At 39.3% G+C, this 21753-nt stretch overlaps 1 protein-coding gene across 5 annotated transcripts in view; it reads right to left on the minus strand.

Annotated features, from left to right (window-relative positions):
• LOC105675425 (metabotropic glutamate receptor 2) overlaps positions 1 to 21753 on the minus strand; it is a 127196-nt gene that overhangs the window by 50412 nt on the left and 55031 nt on the right. Inside the window, exons 1-2 of one of the 5 annotated variants that reach the window (XM_067355585.1) lie at positions 13102 to 15569; positions 7729 to 8713 (exon numbers count right to left, since the gene is read on the minus strand). The exons of 3 other annotated variants lie outside the window; for them this stretch is intronic. In XM_067355585.1, coding sequence (XP_067211686.1) covers positions 7729 to 8284 — 556 coding nt within the window. In that variant the 5' untranslated portion in view covers positions 8285 to 8713; positions 13102 to 15569. Of the gene's footprint in view, positions 1 to 7728; positions 8986 to 13101; positions 15570 to 21753 lie in introns of those variants that run through there. One more of the 5 variants, XM_067355584.1, reaches the window with a different exon arrangement.

Below are 21753 nucleotides of genomic sequence, written 5' to 3' on the forward strand. Positions count from 1 at the left end.
GATAAAAGAAAAGCGGTACGATTGTGGAATGGAAAAGAGAGCCTACCGTAGCTCGAGGCGTCACATGAGAGACGCCTCGTTTCTAAGGTAACTCTCCAAAGTGAAGAGATTTCCTTTTTTCTTCTTTATCCGCAGAACAACAGAGTGGACGAAGAAAACTAACGAGCGTCTTTTATTTAATTTTATTGACTGAGCTTTTTTTTCCCAAGAATATCGCATTATTTTGCTTGAGTTCATTGGTATTATAAAAACTACGTATAAAATACAGTTGATAACGAGAGGAAGCCCTTTCTCGCGGGAAATTATACTGGAAAAAAGCGACTGCTTCTTTTTTTTATGATGCGCAGTATATTGCGTATAAAACAAGTCGTAGCTTTTCCTTGTTGAAATATGGAATGAAATATCCAATGAAATATTGCGGTAAGTAAAGTAATGTGCGAAATCACCGCATATTATACCTGGATAACGACGGCGTTTGATGTGTGCGATGTGTTCGGAGCGGCGTACCTTCGTGACGCCGGGGTAGCGAAGTTGCGTGCTCGTTTTAATAAAGATCAGAGCTCAAGAGAATCACTGTACTTTATTTCTACGATTCTACTTCTCCGCACTTTGTGCTACGTGTCTGTTGTTCCGTTCTAGCCGCGGGTAGTTTTCTCGTTATCAACGCGATATGCTCCCGAATGAACTTTTGAAATAAAATTTCACGAGATTGGCGGGTTTTAAATCATACATCCTGCAGAGGTATGCATTTCAGCCGTTCTCCAGTCTTGATAACGCGCGCAGAGAGAGAAGAGAGAGAAAGAGAGAGAGAGAGAGAGAGAGAGAGAGAGAGAGAGAGAGAGAGAGAGAGAGAGAGAGAGAGAGACCCGCAGGTACCCCAACAATTCAGTTCTAGCGCAGCGTCTTCCGTATCAGCGTGTAAGATTAACTCGAATATAGGACAATCGATTTTCTATTTCCATTAATTTTTTTGAACGGACGATTTTCTTCTCACAATATTTTAACTATCACAGAGCGTAAATCGATTTCATTATAAATTGCGCTTAGTACAACATAATGATGAGAAATAATGCGTTCTCACTGCAATGTCGCGAATATTAAGATTCAAAATTTCCAACGTTGCTCTTACCGTTCAAATGGCTTCATTGAAAAAAAAAATAATGATCTTTTTTTATTTGAAACATTGAATTGTAATTTACCAACTGCGCGATAAAAAATAACGCATGCAAAATAAGATGTATTCTCGACAACGTGTCGGCCTCAATTTTGCCGCTGTGAATTTCATCGAAAAAAACACGAACGTTCGTCACGCTGCGCCGGGCGACAAGCAAGCAATGAAATCGATTGTTGCCGGTATTTAACGAAACATAGTCTGCTATCTCCCACGGGTGCAATCGAAATTGTTTCCCGAGAATGTATCTACCTGGAATAATGCAATGCATATCGACGGAAACCGCAACGGAAAATCTGGCATCCGACATTTCTGCAGATCGGCCGCACGTATCTTCCGCGGAATGTGCATATATTTTTAACGGCTCTACAATTCGGCACTTTATTCTCCCCTTTTGTCTGAACCGGAAAATGTTATTTTTTGCAATACCGTTCGCTCGAGATAACGCGCATATCTCACGTGGAGCGGAAGCAATTCCATGAGCAACGAATAACTGCCGGAACGTCGGCGTGCGACGCGCGTACGTTTCAGCGCGTTCCTCTCAAATGAGTACCCCAATAGTAGACGTTTTTCCGATTGGCGACATGTGTTTCGAAGCTTTTGTGTTTATAGCTGAACGTTACACTCGGGATAAGTGCGAATTGAATGTAACGTTAAGACACTTTGTAACATATTGAATGCGCCGTGAAAGTCGCAATTAAAGTAGATAATTTTATTAGATTAAATCGTACACGCTGTTCTTATTTGTATAATTATTTTAATTAATTCCAAATTTTATTTATACATCTTACGCACCAATTTGTTTATAATTTTATTCAATATCTATTTTTTTTATTCTCTTTAATAGAAATAAAGAATTTATCACAGACCTCTCTATTGCACGAATGGAAGCTTTTGTGTAGTTTCTGTGAAGCTTTCCGCATTGCTGCTTTTAGGCATTTTTTATTTTGTTGTTAAAATGTATAAAGATAAAAATGCTATTTATTATTTCTGTTAACAACGCGTTACTGAACGTGAAATAATAATTTAGTAAGACGAATTTAATGCTTTTAAAAAAATAAAAAAAAAAAACACAAGGAAAATAATTCATTATTTATTGAATGACTGCAATTTCTTATCGCAAAATTTGAAATATTTTTTAACAAATAAAATAATTTACGCTGCACCTATACTAAGCCATCAACTCACGTTCGTTCCCTTTGTGCATTGCATTGTCGAGTAAAATCTATCGGTGCGCAAATTGGAAAATTTTAATGAGCTCGAAGGTACTTACATTTTTCGCGAAATTCAAAGATATTTGAAGAAGATGTATTTCGTGAAATTTATACCAGCAAATCTTAAGTAATTAAAATTGTAATTTATTTTCATCAAGATTTAAGTTCATTTAATTAAATAAAATCACTTACAATGTCTAGTATGATAAATCAATAAAAAAATAATCATCTTACGTTTATATATTCTTGTAAGAGCTACAGTCATACATTTGCCACACCGTACAGAATAATTTATCATGATGTGAAACGGCAATTCAAAAGCTGAAAAAAATGCTTGTATCGCTTTTCGCGATAACTAAACTGTATATGTGCTGATCCACACTTTTTCACAAATTCTTTTGAGATAGGTTAATCGCTCGATGGTCTCATGTGCGAAATAGCAAGCTGTGCTGGTTGCTTTTTCCGCGGCGCAGTCGGCCCCGAGGGTTAGATTGATAAAATAGAGCAAAAGCTCCCATCGGTGCCATCTTGGCATGTCCTCTGAAACTGCCAACGTATTTCACCAGTTTTTAACTGTGTTGGTTTAACTGCGTTTTCCTTGTTTTACTGTGAGGGTGTACACGATGGCTGACGTAAACGCCGAAATCTTGGAGTCTCTTTATGATCTTTTTTTTCCTTTTTCCCCTTTCCCCTTCCCCCCCCCCTCTCTCTCTCTCTCTCTCTTTCATCCTCTTTCATTAATGACATTTTTATTATTTTATTACTATAGTCAGATAATGTCCTCGAATAATAAAGGGCAGATATTTCGTGCGTGCGTATCATTTGCAGATAACGAGCGGAAGTCATAAAATATGTCGGAATGTTTTCATTCTTAATGAATATTTGTTTAAAGGGGAACTATGTATTAATATCAGCTATTATAACTGTGTTACACTTTACGTGTGCGTGAAAAAATTATAGTTTATTTTAAAATTTTCTCTTTCTATAAGCACCCTGCAACATGAATAAAAATTGTGTGTCGCAGAAGTTCGTATTATCTACACGCAGAGTAATCAAGAGAGAGAAATTGGTCAAATAAAGTAATGTAAAGCTGAAATTTTTTTCATCCGTTCTATTTAACTTATAATAATTTCACATCCGTAGCTAAGGAAAAGTGCGTTTGCATTATATTATGATAAGAAATTTAATTGTAACGATATTATCTCATTTCGCCTCGCACATTAATGGGCATGTAATAACGCACAAACGCAGAAAACCATTTATTATCAGCGATTTCCCTCCATCTCGTTTGTCGATGCCTATCGTGATTACGGGCCGTAATGCGGGTTCGCCGAAATTTATGCCATCAAATATCTAACGTGAAGGGATGTCAAAGGTAATCAAACACGTACGGCCGCTGTCTTGTTCAGTCAAGATAAAAAATGACAAATTTCGATGATGGAGAATCCCATTTTTTTATGCACAATTACTTTTAGGCACTTTTAGGCCATTCGTATTACTTCGTAATGTGATCTCATTCTTCATCTACTTCAATTTCCCTGCTGTACATTTATCTTTATTGATGTTGAATATTTCGGATCTCGTATGCACGATGACAAAAGCTATCGAAAGGGATAACAGAATGGAAAGCAGAATTATAAATGAGCGCTCGTGACGGCGAGCAGTCAAAGAGAGAGAGAGAGAGAGCTTTCAGAACAGAAGAGCCTTCAAACTTCTCTTTATTTTTCATCCATAAAATATACTAAACCATTTTCGAAAATCAAAGCTTGAATAGAATTTTGTAAAACAATTTTTGTCATGTTTTTTTCATTCATTGAATAGCAATCTCATATATGATATGAGAAAATACCTATATGTACAATATAACATGTAATATTCATGTCGCGTGGCTTTATTCGCGACTCGAGATTTGTCAAATTCGCAAAAGAACGTGCCGAAATTAAGAAGGAATTTTTTTTTTACTTGCGCGTGTTAGCATCTTGCAATTTCCGCCGCCCGTGGAACACGACGATTCCACAATGTGGAAACCACGAGAGGAAATTTTCCCAAAACCCGCTCGGCCACCGTCTCGAGGTAGACCGTCGAAATTGTGAGTTAGAAAGTTCTGCGTCGCCACGACGTAGATAATTGGTGACAATAACTCGTTTTCCCACGGCGACGAAGTACGCATTGAAACTCGAAACTCGTGGAACAAACGAACGGACTGTCGGGGGAAATTTTCGCGGCCTTCCAGCGCATTACGAGGGTGGGATTTGGCAAGAGTGACGATTTCTTCTTGAGACCTATCCTGCGCAGAGTTCGCAGGATACGAGTACCCGCTGTGACAGCGGGTCACCCTAACCCACGATTATATAATCTCGGAGAACGCCTCTGAATTTATACGGCTAATACAGCACGGGCGTATTTATTAACGTCAAGATTACACCGGTTGTATAATGGACTCGTGCCAAGTCGTTCCATAACAAAATTTAATAACGAGAATCGTGAACGCAGGACTTGGTGAACTCTAATGACTGAAATTTTTTTTTCTCTGACGAGGAGATTTTGACGAGAAAGCTGCGCGGCTAATTCGTGTAAATAGCGGCTGTCCAAATTTATGCGCTTATATCGCACAAATGTAGTGATAGTAATATCATATATTTCACTATATTGTAACGCTATTAATCCGGAAATATTATATCAAAGCAGACTGTGACTGATGTATTATGATACGTTTATTACTAATGATTAATCCCGAATAATTTTATCCGAATAGTTTGTTATGCATAAAGCAAATTGCAGTAAAATCGCAAAGAAAATAATTTTTTAGAACAAAATTAATAAAAAACGCAAAAGAACATTTTCTTATACAGGACTTATGAAGAAAAGCGACTTTGAAGATTGAAAAATTAATGACATATTTTCGCCGCTTAAGGCTTCATCTCGTGCAACATGAATAAAATTACAGAGTCATTTTATTTAAATATCTTCACTCATTGAATTAATGCTAAACATTCATTCGCGCTGAAATGAAATTAAGTCGTTCCTTATCGTAGTTCGGACTTTTCCGCATAACTACCTGAATTAGTTTTAGTAAAGCCGGCTCGTAACTTTGTTCTGTCTTTTGCCGCCTAGATTGGAATAAAAAAGACACCTGTGAAGGCAATAAATGTGCGGCTTTCTCGTCTTTCTAGTAAACCCAGGCAACAAGAAGTTTTTGATCGCGTCACTACGGAAAGTAGGACACGAGCGTGGAATTAAGAATGTGCGTCAGCGAGGATGTAGGAAAGAAAAATAATTAACGAGTAACGGACGGCGGCAAGTAAATGCATACAAGACGCCATAAAATAAAGCTAATGGCGGATGGCATATACATCACGCGTTAAGGTTGAAATAGTGCCTTGTGTGCAGCTTTTAAGTGAGTTTTTCAAGCTACACTTATAACGCTTACACTTCCACGCAAAGCGCGCCGCTCGTACATACGGCGGTTATAAAATATCCGTCGTGTTTGTCTTAGAAATTTTACGTGTTTTCTCTGCGGAAGCAGTTCGATACGTTTCTCACGTAATTCTTGTGTCAAGAAAAGGTCGAGTTTTCAGGTAATCGAATTTTATCGTTGTTAATAAAACTGCCGACATACGCGCGTATAAAAGAAGAGCATCGTTTCATCTTCTAGGGATGCATTGAAATTCATAAGTCGAACCCCGGGTTTGCCTCCCCGTCGTTTAAAATCAACGGCTGGTCGCGACTCGCTTCCCGCTGCCTGATTTTTTAGCAAGAACCCTTACATCACTTGTAAGTCACGTTCCTCTTTTCTCCTTGCGAGAAGAGAGAAGACCTGGCCTGGTTTGAAAGACCACGGGCGTGGGATTTTATTTAAATTCATCTCTCGGAAAGAGAATTTTAAAAGAATCGCTCGCTATGAGCGCGTAAAGGCCGCCGGCTAAATATTCAGTACCCGAGCTAAGTTAATTTCGCCCGAACCGCCGTTAGCAGTAAGTAGAATATTCATACGATATGCAATGACAGTTTTTGTCGCGGTGGTATGCGATACCGGCAAAAAAAGGATCTTAATATCATGACATATTGTGCAAATTCGTATTTTAAATTAAGTGCCGTTTCGTGTTTCGAGGCACATCGGCACACCCGCGTTGCGTGTAATTCGATTTTTCGTTTTAAAATATAATATCCGTAATAATTTGGTTTTTATATAAACAAGTAATTAATAACTCATTTATTTTGTAAATGTTCCGGGAATATAATTCGCGTTTATTTAATGTAATAATTTTCTTGGAAAGCGCGAGATTTCAGGAACAAAAATACATGACGTTCCGCGAAGTGAACAATTTAGTCAGATTAAACAAAGTGGATCAGTTCTAGTCAAATTAAACAGAGTGGGTTTCTATTTAAATATAAATGACTGTTTCGGCATATCTTTCGAATCTGCTTGCAAGGTTATTTTGAAGCTCCATATGTATGTCTTCCGACAACAAGGTAGTATGAAATAACAATGTAGCGTATTACGACCGAGTTAGAAAAGACGTGGATTTCTAGAGCATACACGATAAATATTCTAATACGCCTTACTCCATCATTGATAACAATGAAGGATCAGCTTATCGCGATATTATATTAGTAACTACCTGTTATTGAACGTCATTATCGACATTACGTCGTGTCGCTTTACGAGACAATGACGGTATGCGAATGACTCTCTTGAATGCCACTCTCACGCGACAGTGTATTAATAATATGTGTCGTTAGCATCGAGCATCCATGAAAACGTATTATGTTCCGCGCTATTAGCATATATCGGTCTTTTACGAAAACGGTGTAGGCCTTCCCTAGGGAAATCACTCGCGTGTTAATTAGAGAGTGAACTGCAAGCGCACAGTTGAGTGGGTTCACTTATTAAACGATATTTGACGATTGGTACACTCGACACACAGCCTCGTGTTGCCGGCCATAAAAAAAATATACGCTCGTTGATTCAAACTAATAGGTATATAAAAGAAATTCGAAGCGCGATTAGTTTTTCCACAAAGCTGTTCAAATACGAAGATTCGAAAAGCGGACGTGAACGAAGTTTGCCCAAGGATTAACTGCAATTACGTTCGCTCATTAATATTCAATAAACACGGACAATTTGCTGGATTTTGCATACTTAATAAAAAGTGAACTCTTTTATTGTAAAAGATCGCCGAGTTAAAGGAAAAATATAAGAATAAAGAAGATAGTGCTCGTAGTTTTAAAATTTTCATTAACTCGCCATTTCTCATTTTGCACGGTTTCTTAAAAAGTATAACGTTACCAAAGAAACTCGGCTCCGTTCGGGTTTCAGTGACATCAGCGCGTGTTACGTACCCTTAATGAAGTCCACAGCCATCTCGAGACCGTACGTGTCCTTGTCGCAGTCGTCGAGTATGTGCGCTCCGATCTTAACCCCCGGCACGATCCCGCGCTCGTTGAGAATGTCCAGCGTGTACAGCATCGCCTCCAACGCCTGCACGCCACCTTGGGGCATGACAGGTCCGCACGTGAAGATGTCCTCCCTTTCGTGGACCATCATTAGACCGCCCAGCACGAGATCGCCCTCGACCACTGCCTCCTTTTTCACCGGCCAGGTCACCGGCTCCATCGAGCGAAACTGACGGTGCCGGTGCCTGATCGGGTGGCGCGGCTCCGCGTCGTCGACGCGGAATGACCGGCCGACGAATGTGCCCGCGCGTTCGTCATGATGTCGCAATCTCACGACGTCCGTTATCGAGTCCGCGGCTTTGTTGAACGCCAGTACATTTGCGCGCGAGATATTCTCGATCTTCGAGACTTCGGTCCTCCTGGCCCACTGCCTGACGGACCTCGAGCGTCGATCGTCGGCCGAACAGATGCAGCTCAACAGTGCCAGGAGCAGAAACTTCATGACGTCATAATCGATAAGTTATGTTGCTTGTTACCAGTCTCGGATTTCCGACGCGTTCGGCGATCTCGGCGTTTCGTCCCGCCTCGGGCTTTGAATTCAGGATGATTTACATTCGCTCTTCCTTGCGGACCGGGCGAGCGATATCAGCTTCGAACGGATCGGATGTCTCACACACGACGGCGGGGACGTGCCTAGCCGCTTGGTTAAATTCGATTGATCCCTCCCCCGCCCGGTTCCCGTCTCTCGTACGTATGTCAGGGGACAGCGAAAACCGATTCACGAGTCGAATGTTGCACCATGCTACTTTCAATGCGACGGCACTTCAGGATGGAGATGTTAATATTTTTCTTTGTGAAAAATAAACGCGTTTCATGAAACGCGCTCTTGATGTCTTCCGGATTTGAAGAGTGTCGTCATTTTAATGTCGTTCTAATAAAAGGACAAGTTTTAGCACGATTTATACTTAATCGCAGAGTGTTTCAAAATTCGGGAATAAAAATATCGCAGCGTAAAAGTTTGCAAAAAACTAAGTAATGAAAGTGCGACTATTTATTATTCCGAGTAATAATCCTTTAAGTACAAGAGTTTAAAGTTTGGTCATTCGCGATCTTTAGTTAAGGAGTCATCTGTTCATAAGTCGCGCGTATGGTAATGCTCGCGCTTCGCGGACAAATGATTCTTTGATTATAACTAATAATTGTTCAACTTTAAACATTTGTACTTAAAAAAACTGCTGTTTAAAATGAAAAATGCCCCACTTTTTTTACTTATCGTTCATTTCTCGGAAACTTTTATGCTGCAGAATTTTTATTTTACTTTTTATAAGTATTGTCAACTGTAGTATATGCAGCGTGCCACAGAGATACCAAGACATTATTATCAACAATGGCAATCTGGATGATTTGCCGATGTTATCTGTATTATACGTATAATTTCTTTTTCGATTTATTGAAGTAAATTTAACAAAAGACATGCCGGTCACGTTTTTTTATTACATTTCAAATTTGTGCGTTGGTTATTTAAAAAATGAATGATTGAAGCATAATTCGTGTGATTTTACACAGAGGTGACATACTAATATAAGTAGAGGGTAGATACGCTGCGACATGTACGCTAGTGAATGCAGCAAGAGGCTCTGAAAGTACAGATGCGATGTACGTGACGCGTCATCTTCGTGACACTCTGCGTGATCTTCCGTTTGCTTTTATAATACAAAGTGTCCCAGATCAACTGCATCGCCCAGCCGGGTGATTTGGGACACGCTGTATATAGAGACCTATCTTTTCCGCGAATAAACCCCTCCTACGCTTCGCGAAATTTTATGTGTGACCTTTACGCCGCCACAATTTTTCAACGTTTTTACGCGCGAAGGGTGGAAATGTGGCGCGTTAACGCGCCTGCTCGTGGAACCGCTTGCCGATTTCGACTGCGTCATTTACGCGCAAGAGTCGAAAGGGATTTATCGCCGACCCGGATCTCGCCATTGTTTCCCCGACGACTTGTCACTCCCCTCCACTTTGGCTGTCAAAAAAAAAATTAATATTTATCGGCTGTTATACAACAGGCTTTTTGTTTTATTTTTTTTTTGTTCTTTATTAAATTTTATATTTAATCGGACATTAAGAGAAACGTTTCACGAAAAACTGTGATCGATGTGTGTTTCGTCGACGAGTGTTTCGCACTAGTGACATACAAATGGCTCAATAAGAAATAACTACGTACTTGTCGCGCGTTAACGATGCTCTTCTACACAGCGTGTGCAAACAAGAGACAATATATACGATTGCATCCGCGACGAAAGACGTGGGAGAAGATTAAATCAAGAAATGTTATAGCAAGATGATCGTTATGCCAACGCCATCAGGTCCGCTATCGGATTTTGATACGTCTCCCGCACGAGCTTCGAACCCGCAGGTGGTATCGTGCAAGCCGCAAGTTTAAATTGCTCGGTCACGAAGCGTCGGCGTTGCACGGTCGAGAAATTGCGGATGCGCGGAGCGCGAGCACGAGCGCGAGCGTGCGGTCGCGCGTCGATAACGACTTCGAGCTTGGTGTAATTAAAAACTTCGACGTGGTCTACGGTCGCCGGAAGTTTCGGGACAAACTTGCACGGGCTTGCCAAACGATCGCCAGCACGGCGGACATACGGATTGCGGCCGTAACTGCGTTGTTGCGGTATATGTGTATACCTGTTGCGCGGCTGTTCAAGTTCCGGTTTGACGCTCGGCGCCGGGCATCGCAACGCTCTTTATGCGATTTCTTTCTGCACGTGGACGACCGTTCGGACCCGCTGAAAAGGCTTTATAATCCCACACGTGATATAAGCACGGCCGAGTGTCACCCGTAGACGACCTGTTGCTCACTGTCCCTACGTGGTCCGTGCTGTATTAGTACACAGCGAAGAAGAGAGAAAGGAAGGCTGTTAAAAAAATTGCTGAATCTTTCTCAGATTCTTCGAACTGACTTGCAATTGATTTTTCTCCAGCGAAAATTTTGCGCGGCTTGATTAACCAATTATCATTCAAAATCAAATTGCAATGAATTGAATTTCAGGATATTCTAATCGATAACGGAATCAATGTAAAATATTAAATATTGTGAAAGCTTAATAGTTGCATTCCTTTATTTTATTTAACGCAATAACAATATTATTATTGACCCTAAAATCACGAGTTATGCAAAAATAATCGTTTTCTATGTTCTATTAATTCTATTTTGCGTATGATATCCTGGGAGTGATTTTATTTATAACCCGAGAATTTGGTAATATACTGCACACCGTGTTTTGCAGTGAACATCGTATAAACTATTAAATAACGATAACGGGTTGGAAGTGATATCGAAACGTACAGGAAAGTCGATTTCGTTGACGGCGATACGAGCAACTCGCCAGTTTATTAACGGTCGTTTTTCGTTGGATGTTAAATTTACGCTGATTGCGAAACATCGGTTCGTCCAACCAATTGATTTTCACCGTTGGTTTAGCACGAACGAGTCAGAATTGGACGATCAACGATCGTTAGAAATAACACGATTATTTAATAGTTTTATACAGTAAAATATGTAGCGGCACGTAATAAACAAATGGCACAATTAAAAAGGAAAAAGTGACTGAAGTAGATCAGTGGAATTATTTTTTCACTCTAACACAATCCCGTGGAGAGCAAAGAGAATTCACACAAATTCTCATTTATGTATAATTTTACAATTTGGCTATTTGTGTTTCGATTAGCACTCGATATTGATATTGGTCTTCTGTTGTTCCAATCAACATTTACAGTAATTATTATACAATTTAATTTAGCTCGTTTATGTACAATATGTTTGAATGGCTAATATTAATATTACACGATAGTTAACAATATATTTCTCTCATAACGCACAGGTTAAATTATATAATAATTAAATTTACCCAAACTACTTATAATATGCATAATATTTTACCTAATTGACACTGTTTTGCGATGCACCTTTTCATTAATTATTATTATTCATTCTTCAATTTATTATAATTATATCGCATATTGATTTGAATTAAATAGATAAAGCGTTATATAGATAGGTCATAAAATTATGACAATTTTCAAAGTACCAACTATGCCGTGGCTAATTAAGCAGTAGAGTTAATTGCAAACCATTCAATTTATCGACGAATCATCGAATTGGGCCAGAGATACGTCAAGGATCTTCACCAAACTTGCATCAAATATGTCACAAAGCGACCGCGCAATTCGCTCAGAAACTGGGTGGAATATAATGGACTATTCGCATCTCAAACCGTCACCGCTTAAATTATTCAAACCTCAATAAGATCCCGGATTGTATTTCCTCAAGTTCCTGTTTGCAGAGAGGGACGAAGTCGCGGATCGCAATTTTTGCTACTCCCGTTACCGCTTGTTTTACGAAGTTGGAATTTTTAACGGTGTCTTTTGCAGAAAAGTTAGATTAGTTGTGCCGATCAAAGCGCGAGAAAAGTAATTTCTGCAAGATTACGTGACGACGGTGATGTCGAAAACTTGTATCACATTATACGAGGATTCACATGTCAAAGTAAAAACTGCTAGCAGTGGTTTCTTAAACCTTTAGAAATTGGGAAACCGACGTTTATTAATTACGCCCGGCAAGTCGATTATGCTTTTAAATCTACACTGATTTCGCGATTCTACAAATTTTTCGCGAAGAATGTCAACTCGGCGTATACTCGAAAGTTCGAAATTAAAAAGTGAAAAGGTCGTCGATAAATCTGTCCGTTTTCTAGATCAATTTTTTTATCCCAAATACAAACTGCGCGTAATAATGCATTGTGTCAGAGTAACTTTTCAAACTCCAAGTGCTAATGGAATGAAAATGTTTGCACAATGTGACATCACTCTTTACTCTTGAAACAATATTTCTTACACATAATCGAATTCCCCAGATGGAGAATGTCGTTCGCGTTCGGAATTTATCGCGTCAAACTTGAGCGAACTTCTGAAGGAGCCACATGAAAACTTTTGATTTAATTTTTTGTCTCACCCGAGTCGGGAATCCCGCGCATGGCAATCGATTAAACTAATCAATTCCGCCGTCACAATTTATTCGTCAGCTTCGGACGGTGAGGAAATTATTTCTTGTCTCGGTGTAAAAGAGTATTTTTTTACGCTTTCACGGTGATCGTTGCAGTAGCTGCAGAGATAACACAGAATTCAACAGATATATATGATTTAAAAAAATCGCTGGAAGAGAAACTCTGCTTTCACACCGGTAGAAACATGCAATTTTTAGCGAGAGGATAAAAATGGTATTAAAAAAAGCGAGTTAATTGTTATTGCTCTTACTTAGCTGTTTTCGTGTATATTTGTCCCTCTTTGTAGACAACTTGCCGAATAAATTTCAATGAATGTGTTCGAGTAGAAGCAGGGCGGACGTTTTAATGGGCGATCGATAGTGATTCCATAGCGATAAATTGTCGATGTTGCAAACGTTGCAAGATAAATGTGCAATCAAATCGCAGTCCCGGGTACGTCTCGTCAAAAAAACGTCTCTTTGCTCTATTTAAAATCCACCTGTTTGATTATTCGTTAACTTTCGTGCGGAATTATTATTTTATGACGTGCGCGATAACATCGATTCCTTACACTTCGCCCATGTTGCCCAATTTTTTTCACAAATTTTTTTTTACAAATTTCGAGATGTATTTTTAAAGAATTAAAATAAAATATTTTGCAAGAAGCTTTCGTTTATTCTGTCACTGAGAAACTTTTTGTCACGCGTATTGCCGTTGAGAATTCGATAGAAACGGTGAGAGACGGGAGAAGTCGGCGATGATCGAATCAACGTGACCGTCGTGCCGATTCAAACGGATCTTTTGTCATGTCTTCCGATCAACATTGCCGATTTATCGTAATCGGATAGGCCCGAAAACGCTTCGAAAAGGAATACGCGCGCGCGCTACTGTGCCGTAGCAGCCACTGACTGGCTGGTGCGACTGCATCAACGCTACCCTCCTCGAACGTATCAACCCTCCACCTAACCCTCCTCCTCTCCCTACCCTTCGTCCCCTCTCTTCCTAACGGTCTGACCATTTTCTCTCACAGGGCCTTTCTCTTTCCTGTGTCTTGGCGCCCTCTCCTCGCCCTACTGTCTCGCATAATGATCTATGCTGACTTATGCGGAAACGGCTAAATAATACCTCGTGTCATCGAGTGGTATTTTGAGTACTAACGGATTTTCGAAAAGACCCCGAACTTGAATCTAAAGCGTTCGATAATTCTAGACTAAAAGTATAATTGAGGCTCATAAATCTTGAAATAAAGAGATATAAATAAATATACAGTTCATTTTTTGAATAATGCATTGAATATTTTAATTGTGTGGTTATATTTACTTGTAAAAAGTGCTTCTCTCGAAAAAATAAAACCACAGTAAAAAACGTGTTACAAGTTCAAAATTTATGGAACACTCTAAGTGTCAAGGAGAATGTGAGTAACTTTTTTTGATCCCACTTTTCTTTTATCGAACAAAAGAAAAAAATTAACTGTTACAAAAGAAATTCGTATTGCAAAAGAAAAATTTATTTGCAAACATCTGCAACAGCTGATTAGCACTTGAAGCCTTCTTTAAAAAATCGCGATTAGAATCAAAAACTACTCTAAGTGCTAACAACGTATATAAAGTGCTATTCGTATAATAAATGACTTATAAATTATTGCCAGTCATTCGTATAATAAATGACACACTATAATTTATTGTAAGCCATTTATTATACGAATGGCACTTAGCGCTTTATACGCATTGTTAGTAATGGCACGTAGAACTGTTTTTTTTTTATTCTAATCGCGATTTTTTTTTAAATAGGCACTTAGAGACTTCATTACTTTTAGTCTAGAATTGTTTGTAAAACAAATACACGTTAAAAATATGTTAAATATAAAGGAATACTTTCTGCCTATTTAAATTAAATAGTAAAGATATAAAATAATGTAATATCATAAATTTTAGTTCATTTGCATGAAGCTGCTAGTCGAGAATAATAATGTATGTGTGAATGCAATTAGATTTTAATAATTACCTGCACGCGAATCGTACTACAATTTGGTAATAATACATCATATCCGTTACGAAATATTTCCTTGTCGACAACTATATTGCATGATTCCGCAGTCTGCGAGATATCGCGAGCAGTCAGTCTCGCGCGGCTAAAATATCGCCGTAATTAGCTTACACGGTGGCGTATACTGCATCTGGCGCTATCATAACGGAAACAAGCTACCTCGCACCCATCACCACCGTTGCCTGTATTCAAAGAGATGTTTTTTTCGTGTCGCTCATTTTCGATTTCCCTTTACCGTTGGCGTTCTAATGGTTTTTTCGTGCAAACAACCGAAAGAGCAGATGAAAACATTATTTTTTCACGGCTCACTCGACGAACAATTCCGATGCATTTGCGTTGCGAAAATTGCGTTCTTGTATTATCCACAATTAATTTCCGCGCATGCTTTATCGCCGACGCGACTTCGCATCGTATTGTTCTTTAACGCGTTGTCCGTGTTCGCTGGAAAAAAACACTGTCTGTCTTAATGCGTCGAGGATCATGGATTCGAAACGTGGCTTTGCTGGAAGCGGAATAAAGCGCTAGATTGCCCGGATCATGCGTCGCAGTTAATTTTATTACTGTCTTACCAATAAAGACTGGTTTCTCCCGGTTTTCATTCTCCACGTAATTCGGTTAATCAGAAAAAAAAAACTGGGCAATATCGTGTGAAACTGATTTAGCGTAATAAAGTCACGATGAGAATCACCTCCGCCATATTATTATCTCGAGTCCTTTGTAATATCGTAATTTTCGCGTCCAATTACATTTCACGAGATACGATTACACAGTGTCTAAGCTGCAACAAGATACAATCTGTCAAAGTAATGATCAGGGACAGTAATTGGAGAGAAGCGCGGGACAAATGAGAGTCGTCCAATATCGAGAAGAGAGATCGTTCAGTTGTTTCGCTATAACGTACCAATTGCTAAGGGATCGAAATTAGTCCGTCGCAATTTCGCTATATTTGACCAAAGAAACTCGTACACACGGAAACGCAGTTAAATGCAGAATGTCACGATTGGCGCGATTGTTTTCTGCAGTCTGAAAAAAAAATTTAATTTTCAACAAGCGGCGGTAAAGCTGCACGAGTAGCCAAGCGAAGCCTACGGTCATGCTAGCGTCGGTTGGCGCTGTATCAATTCCGCGCGATTAATTTATCGAGAAATTGAGAGCAATTTCTCGAAATGTGCAACATCTGTTACTCGTGTGGAGTAATGCCCTAAAATTTGGCACGAAAGTTGGTTACAGCGCGTAATAGCGCACGAATCTATTGCGCCGTGTGCAATCGTGCAAAAATGCGTGGGCACATAAAATCGTGTTTGCACGGCTGCCGAGATTGAATTTGCCGGTTTTTAATTATACGCTAAAATCATACGAAGCAATTTCTAAGGCATGCGTGCTGAAATGGTCAAATGTAATGGCATTAAAAGAGATCTCGCGGAGATTGTATGATTGTTGAAGAGCCATACGAGATTTTCGATTTCGTGAGAATTTATCCGGCTTTGGAAGCTCGCAATCTGACGCGCGTAATGCGTAAACAAGAGAGTTTGATAGAACGGATGAGAAAAAGGCAATAGAAATAAAACGGACGCACTATCCGCTTGTACGATCTATTGAGTCCGCGACTACACCGAACCAGCGTTGCGGAATGGTGGAGAATGATAGCGATCACGTGCATCCTGGCCGCGGAAAATGGATTAGGCGTGTTTTTGCGCAGTTACTTATGAGATCACGTAGCTGGCCGAGGTGGCTTCGGAAATTCGTGCCGGAAGTCTTATATCACGGTGATCAGTTCTCTCGAGGGGGAGAAGGAGGGGGGGGGGAGGGGGCAAACGAGATAAGTTCGTTAAATGCCGAGTCCGTAACCGTGCAATTGACTGTGATTTGTTAAGAATATCTTAAAGCTTTGTCTCGGATTAGCTTTCACCGAGTCACGAAGTGATTTAGATTTTCAAGCGTTAGCATAACGAGCGTAAAACGTGACTTAGGATATTATCCTTTTCTTCTATTATTATTTAAATGACTGTAAGCTCTAAACGGGTAATACATTAAAAATACAGATTTTCTTCATTTATAATAATTATATTCGAATTCTCTGCACTGCTCTTACAAGTCATAACCAAGATAAACTTTTATCATTTGACTTGCACTTACAACAGCCTCATTTCTTCCGGATCTTAGAGATGTTCTATTAATCTTTGTTTCAAGAAAGAGGATTTATAAACTCATTTTGCAGTTTTCTATCGGGATGTTGCGTGCCGATACGCCCTCAGCGTGGTGAGAGCAAGCTTTTGGTCAGATCAATTTTCTCAAAATTAATTGTCCACTAAACAATTTCTATTCATTTATGGTTTGTAAAAAAATTATTAAATTTCATAGAAAGGTTGATCCAAAAATAAACCAAATTTTTCACAACTGGACCAGTAATTTTTACCAGCAACCGCATTTACGCTCAGTTTGTAATCATCTTCATTTCAATTTGTTTGATTATCAAGGCTTCAAAGTTTTTTAATTTGCTCTGAATGAACCATTCTTTCACGCTTGCAATCTTTCCTAGAAGTAAGATTTAAATTCATATTACAGCTTTAATCCCGAGTCGAGTTAATTATCGTAATAATCGTATTTTCCTTTTTATCGGGATACACGCCGCGACGGTATGTGTAAAAGGCTCTTACCTCCCTTTGCGTAAACTCGTACGTTCATTTCTGCGCATTTATTTCGGTATTCGCCACTTTCCTTATTTTGCTCCGGCCATACGGGATTCCTTGCATTGCGCTCGGTAACGAGAGAAAAATTATGAGAAAAGTGCTCGTAACAAACGTCCCAGTAAACACCCTGCGGTCGAGCGTAAATCTGACAAAAAAAAAGCTATTATATATCTCGTAATTTACGGAAGCTCCGGTTTAAATCTCGTTAGAGGCTAGCTGATTAATGAATCCTCGCGGTTCTTATTCGCAAAACTTTGTGCTATAATATGATATCTTTCTCTATAACGAATTTATGTCTCGGGAAAGTTTATCGATTAATTCGTTATTTTAATAACGTGTCCTCATTTTTAATATGCGATGCGCACGGATTATAAATTTTTACGCTATTATTTTTATGTTAACGATCTTACTCGAATATTTGAAATACAGAACAGAATTTATTTTGCAAATTATTATTGAACAGCATTTCGCACAGATATGTTTTTACGGTGCGGAAAAAGTATCAACAGATGTAATATTTGGAGTGACATTGCAGGCCATTCGTTTGACAAACAGTTTCCGGGTAATACTAGGATAGCGTTTCCTGAAAATTTACAGAAAGTGATGATGTACAGTGAATGAAAGTTTCGAAAAATAGCTGTTATAAAGGTATGCTCCAATGTCAGAGTGCTTTCGCACAAAGGGAGTAGCAACGCGTTTGATGCTCCGATATATTGGCCACGTGTGCGCATGTTTAAATATTCCACCGCAGCGCAGCGTTCTCGTAACATCAATCAACAACTCGGAACTTGTAGGAAAAACAGCGGAACGCGTTTATTGGCGCTTCCGGGAGAAGTTGGACGATATCCAAAATTTACATCGAACAGCTGTGATTCCGGCCTGTCACTTCTTTTAAGTAATTTACCCGACAAAAAAAGATAACTTCTTGAAGAAAGATTGAAGCATTCTTTCCACGTTTTTCCAGGTCTTCTCCTAAACTTTCCCGCTATACACGTGATGAATGCGTGAATTATTTCTGAATCGGCGCGGGATATCGATATTCACATTGTCGTCAGATGTTTCCGTAACTCAAGTTAACATTTTAACATATAGGCAAGTGCCTTTACAATCTCTTCAGATACTTCGCCACTTCCCGCGAGTGAATATTTGTGCTACAAACGAGAATATTATTCGCCAGCGGAAAGATTCTAGTTATTAAACTTTCATAAAATCGTTATTGCCACTCACTTCCGTGCGGTACAGCGGTATTGCTTCGATTTTACCATTATCTCCTGCCAGCGGTACTACTACCCTTGCGGTTGAGTTGCACGCTGAAAAATGTTGTTTTTAAATCGCTCGTCGGGGTAGCAAGTCGTGACAAATTGCAACGTTCGCCACTAGGAGCAACGTTATCTCGAGAGCTCGCGTGCAGTCCCGACGCAGAAACGTCCGCGTTCTAATGACAACAGTACGGTAACGTCGTGCAGCCATCAGATATGATTTCTGGCACTCACGAATGTATAATTCGGCGGAAAGCGTATGCACTCGCGCCTTCAATTAAGAAATTATATCTTTTATTGTATAAAACCAAGTCTAAATTTGTAAAAAGTTGTTTATAAAAATTTATTGCGCCTTTTTTAACTTTAACTTCATGTCTAGCAGCTTTTCGATTCGCTGAAAAACAGATCTTTCACTTAGGAAATTACCCGGTTATATGCGCCGTGATTGTAAGCTCATTTCATCAGAAAAGCATCTTACCACTTCTTCCAAACAGCACAGATTTCCTCAGCTCTTCTTTTAATGATATAAACGAATCATAATCCGATGGCGCAAAGTCTGGATTATATGAAGAATGTGATAAGATGCTTTTCTAATAATGACGAGCTTGCGGCTGCTGTGCATAACTGAATAATTCTCCATTCAAGAGATTTTGTTTTTAGAAGAATCAAAAAGCTGCCGAATTGCTGCAAAAAGTATATTAAAACACATAATGCTTATGCAGAAAAGGGAGCTATTGTTCGAATTTTTAGAAGACATACTTTTTAATAATAACTTTCTGGAAATTTTTTAATTTACGCTGCGATTTAATTAGAGACACGCGCAGAATGTTTTATTTTTTTTAACTTTTAAATTAAATTATATACATAATGTGTTATATTAAATATTACGGACCAACGCGTCAACCGTGTAATAATATGATACAAATGACAGAAATGTTCTACCGCATTTGCCCCCGAAATGTTAGCGTTACGGTACGATAATTCTGTATTTATAGGCCCGCAGTCGATTCAAATAACATGACAGCAAGGCGAAGCATAGTACATTAGCATTGCACCTGGTGTCTCACAAAACAATTCAGTAGCGAGATGAACGTTGCGAAATTACGCTCTCATCTTATTTTATTGAATTTCAAGATAGTCTTGCGCCGTACTTTTTTAATCATCTGCATGGAATTCTTTCCTTTCTTTTTGCGTGCCGCGTGATCCAAGAGCTTTCTAAGAACAATATGAATAATTAAAGTTCTCAAAGTATTCTCATTTTCGGGGCGATTCTTTATGAATTTTCATATTTATTAAAGATACGTCGAATTCCGAATATTGTTCATCAAAGAGCCGTTAAATGGCTCGCGTGACAGCACGCGTCGTGGCAATTTCGCGGTGCACTTTATATATGCACAGATCAACTGTATCGAGCGCAATAATAATTACAGACGTCACCACAGTGTGCCCGCGACATTTGCGATGGGGAAATCTGGCGTATAATATTAATTAGCAGCTTATAAAGGACTGTCGGTTTGAAGACTGGCTGGACGTACCGCGAACATAATGAATCGATTCGGTGATGGCCATGATATCGCTACTTTTGCGCACGTTGCCACATGACGAAAGTTCAGCTTGCATTGAATCGTGTTTTATCGCTTATTGCAACGAATATTTTTAATATTTTCTTACCGCAGAATGTATTTTAAATATAACGCGATATCTCGTGAAGACAAATTGTTACGTTAGACGTTACACTTCAGTATGATTTCACGCGAGTTGTATTTTCCGCGCGAAATATATTTGTTGCCGGATTTATGCTGAGGATTTTAACCCGAGCCGGATTATGCAAAGCACTCTTCTTTACTTCGCATTGTTACATTTTGCGATTTAAATGTTTATACGTAATAACATTTCCGTCTCGTTACAATATATAAAACGTTTAAGAGCGGTATCCCCGCGAACGTTATCCCCGAAAGGGCTTATTCTGTGAACCGCAGCGTTGGGTACGTAATGAAATAAAGGGGCGGACATAGCAATCTCCGCGGAAATGTTAATGGCGCAAATCAGAAACTTCTAATGAGAAGAAGGCGGGCGCGCCCAAGTGGTCTACTTTTATTCTTATTCGTTGGGATAAATTAAAGAACTCCGGAACGAGAATCGCACCCGAGCGAAAAACTCGTTTTCATTCACCGCTGATTTTTGCCGAGCTCACGAGATCTCTCGTTTCGCACGCCCGCCTATAAGCCGTTCAAGACTCCTTCGCGAAAGTATCAATAAAAGTGGTTACTGCCATCGTGAATATCAGCCAGCCAGATGGCAGCTGCTGGAACGCAAACTCGCGACGGTGCAGTGCGTCGCGTTTGCCGGCAGCTATTAACCCGGGTCAAGATTAAATATGAGGGTAGAATGGAGAATTCCTATTCCGCGGTGAAGATAGTCCACATTGCTCGAACGTGCTGTCCGTTGAATAATACAACGACTTTAATCTTTCGGGTGTTATCACTGCGAGCTCGTGGCGCGTCGTGTTTCTTATGGCGTAACTTCTGCCGAGATCGCAGAGTGCGGAAAAATTTTTACTCCATGCAGTAACCGCTTTTCACCGTTGAATCTCAGATGATTCTACATATTGCCCCGAAAGCAAGCGAAAATATTAAGTCGACACGTGAGACTTTCACAAGAATTGCAAATTGAAAAATACCAAGAATTCTAGCTCGTTAAAAAGAATCGATATTTTTTCTCTTTGCAATCAATATCTGACATTTAATGAGATAAATTATTCCACGTAATTAATGCTACAAGAATAGATATACATGCACAGTTAAAGCACGATTTCTCTGCAGATAAAATAATTTCTGGAAGGAATTCTTTCGCTGAAAGTCGAAGAACACGTGGAAAATTAAACAGCTTTTTTTACAAATATTTTAGAAGATCTCACAGATAATCGAT

This window comes from Linepithema humile, chromosome 5 (assembly GCF_040581485.1).
Source record: "Linepithema humile isolate Giens D197 chromosome 5, Lhum_UNIL_v1.0, whole genome shotgun sequence".
NCBI lineage: Eukaryota > Metazoa > Arthropoda > Insecta > Hymenoptera > Formicidae > Linepithema > Linepithema humile.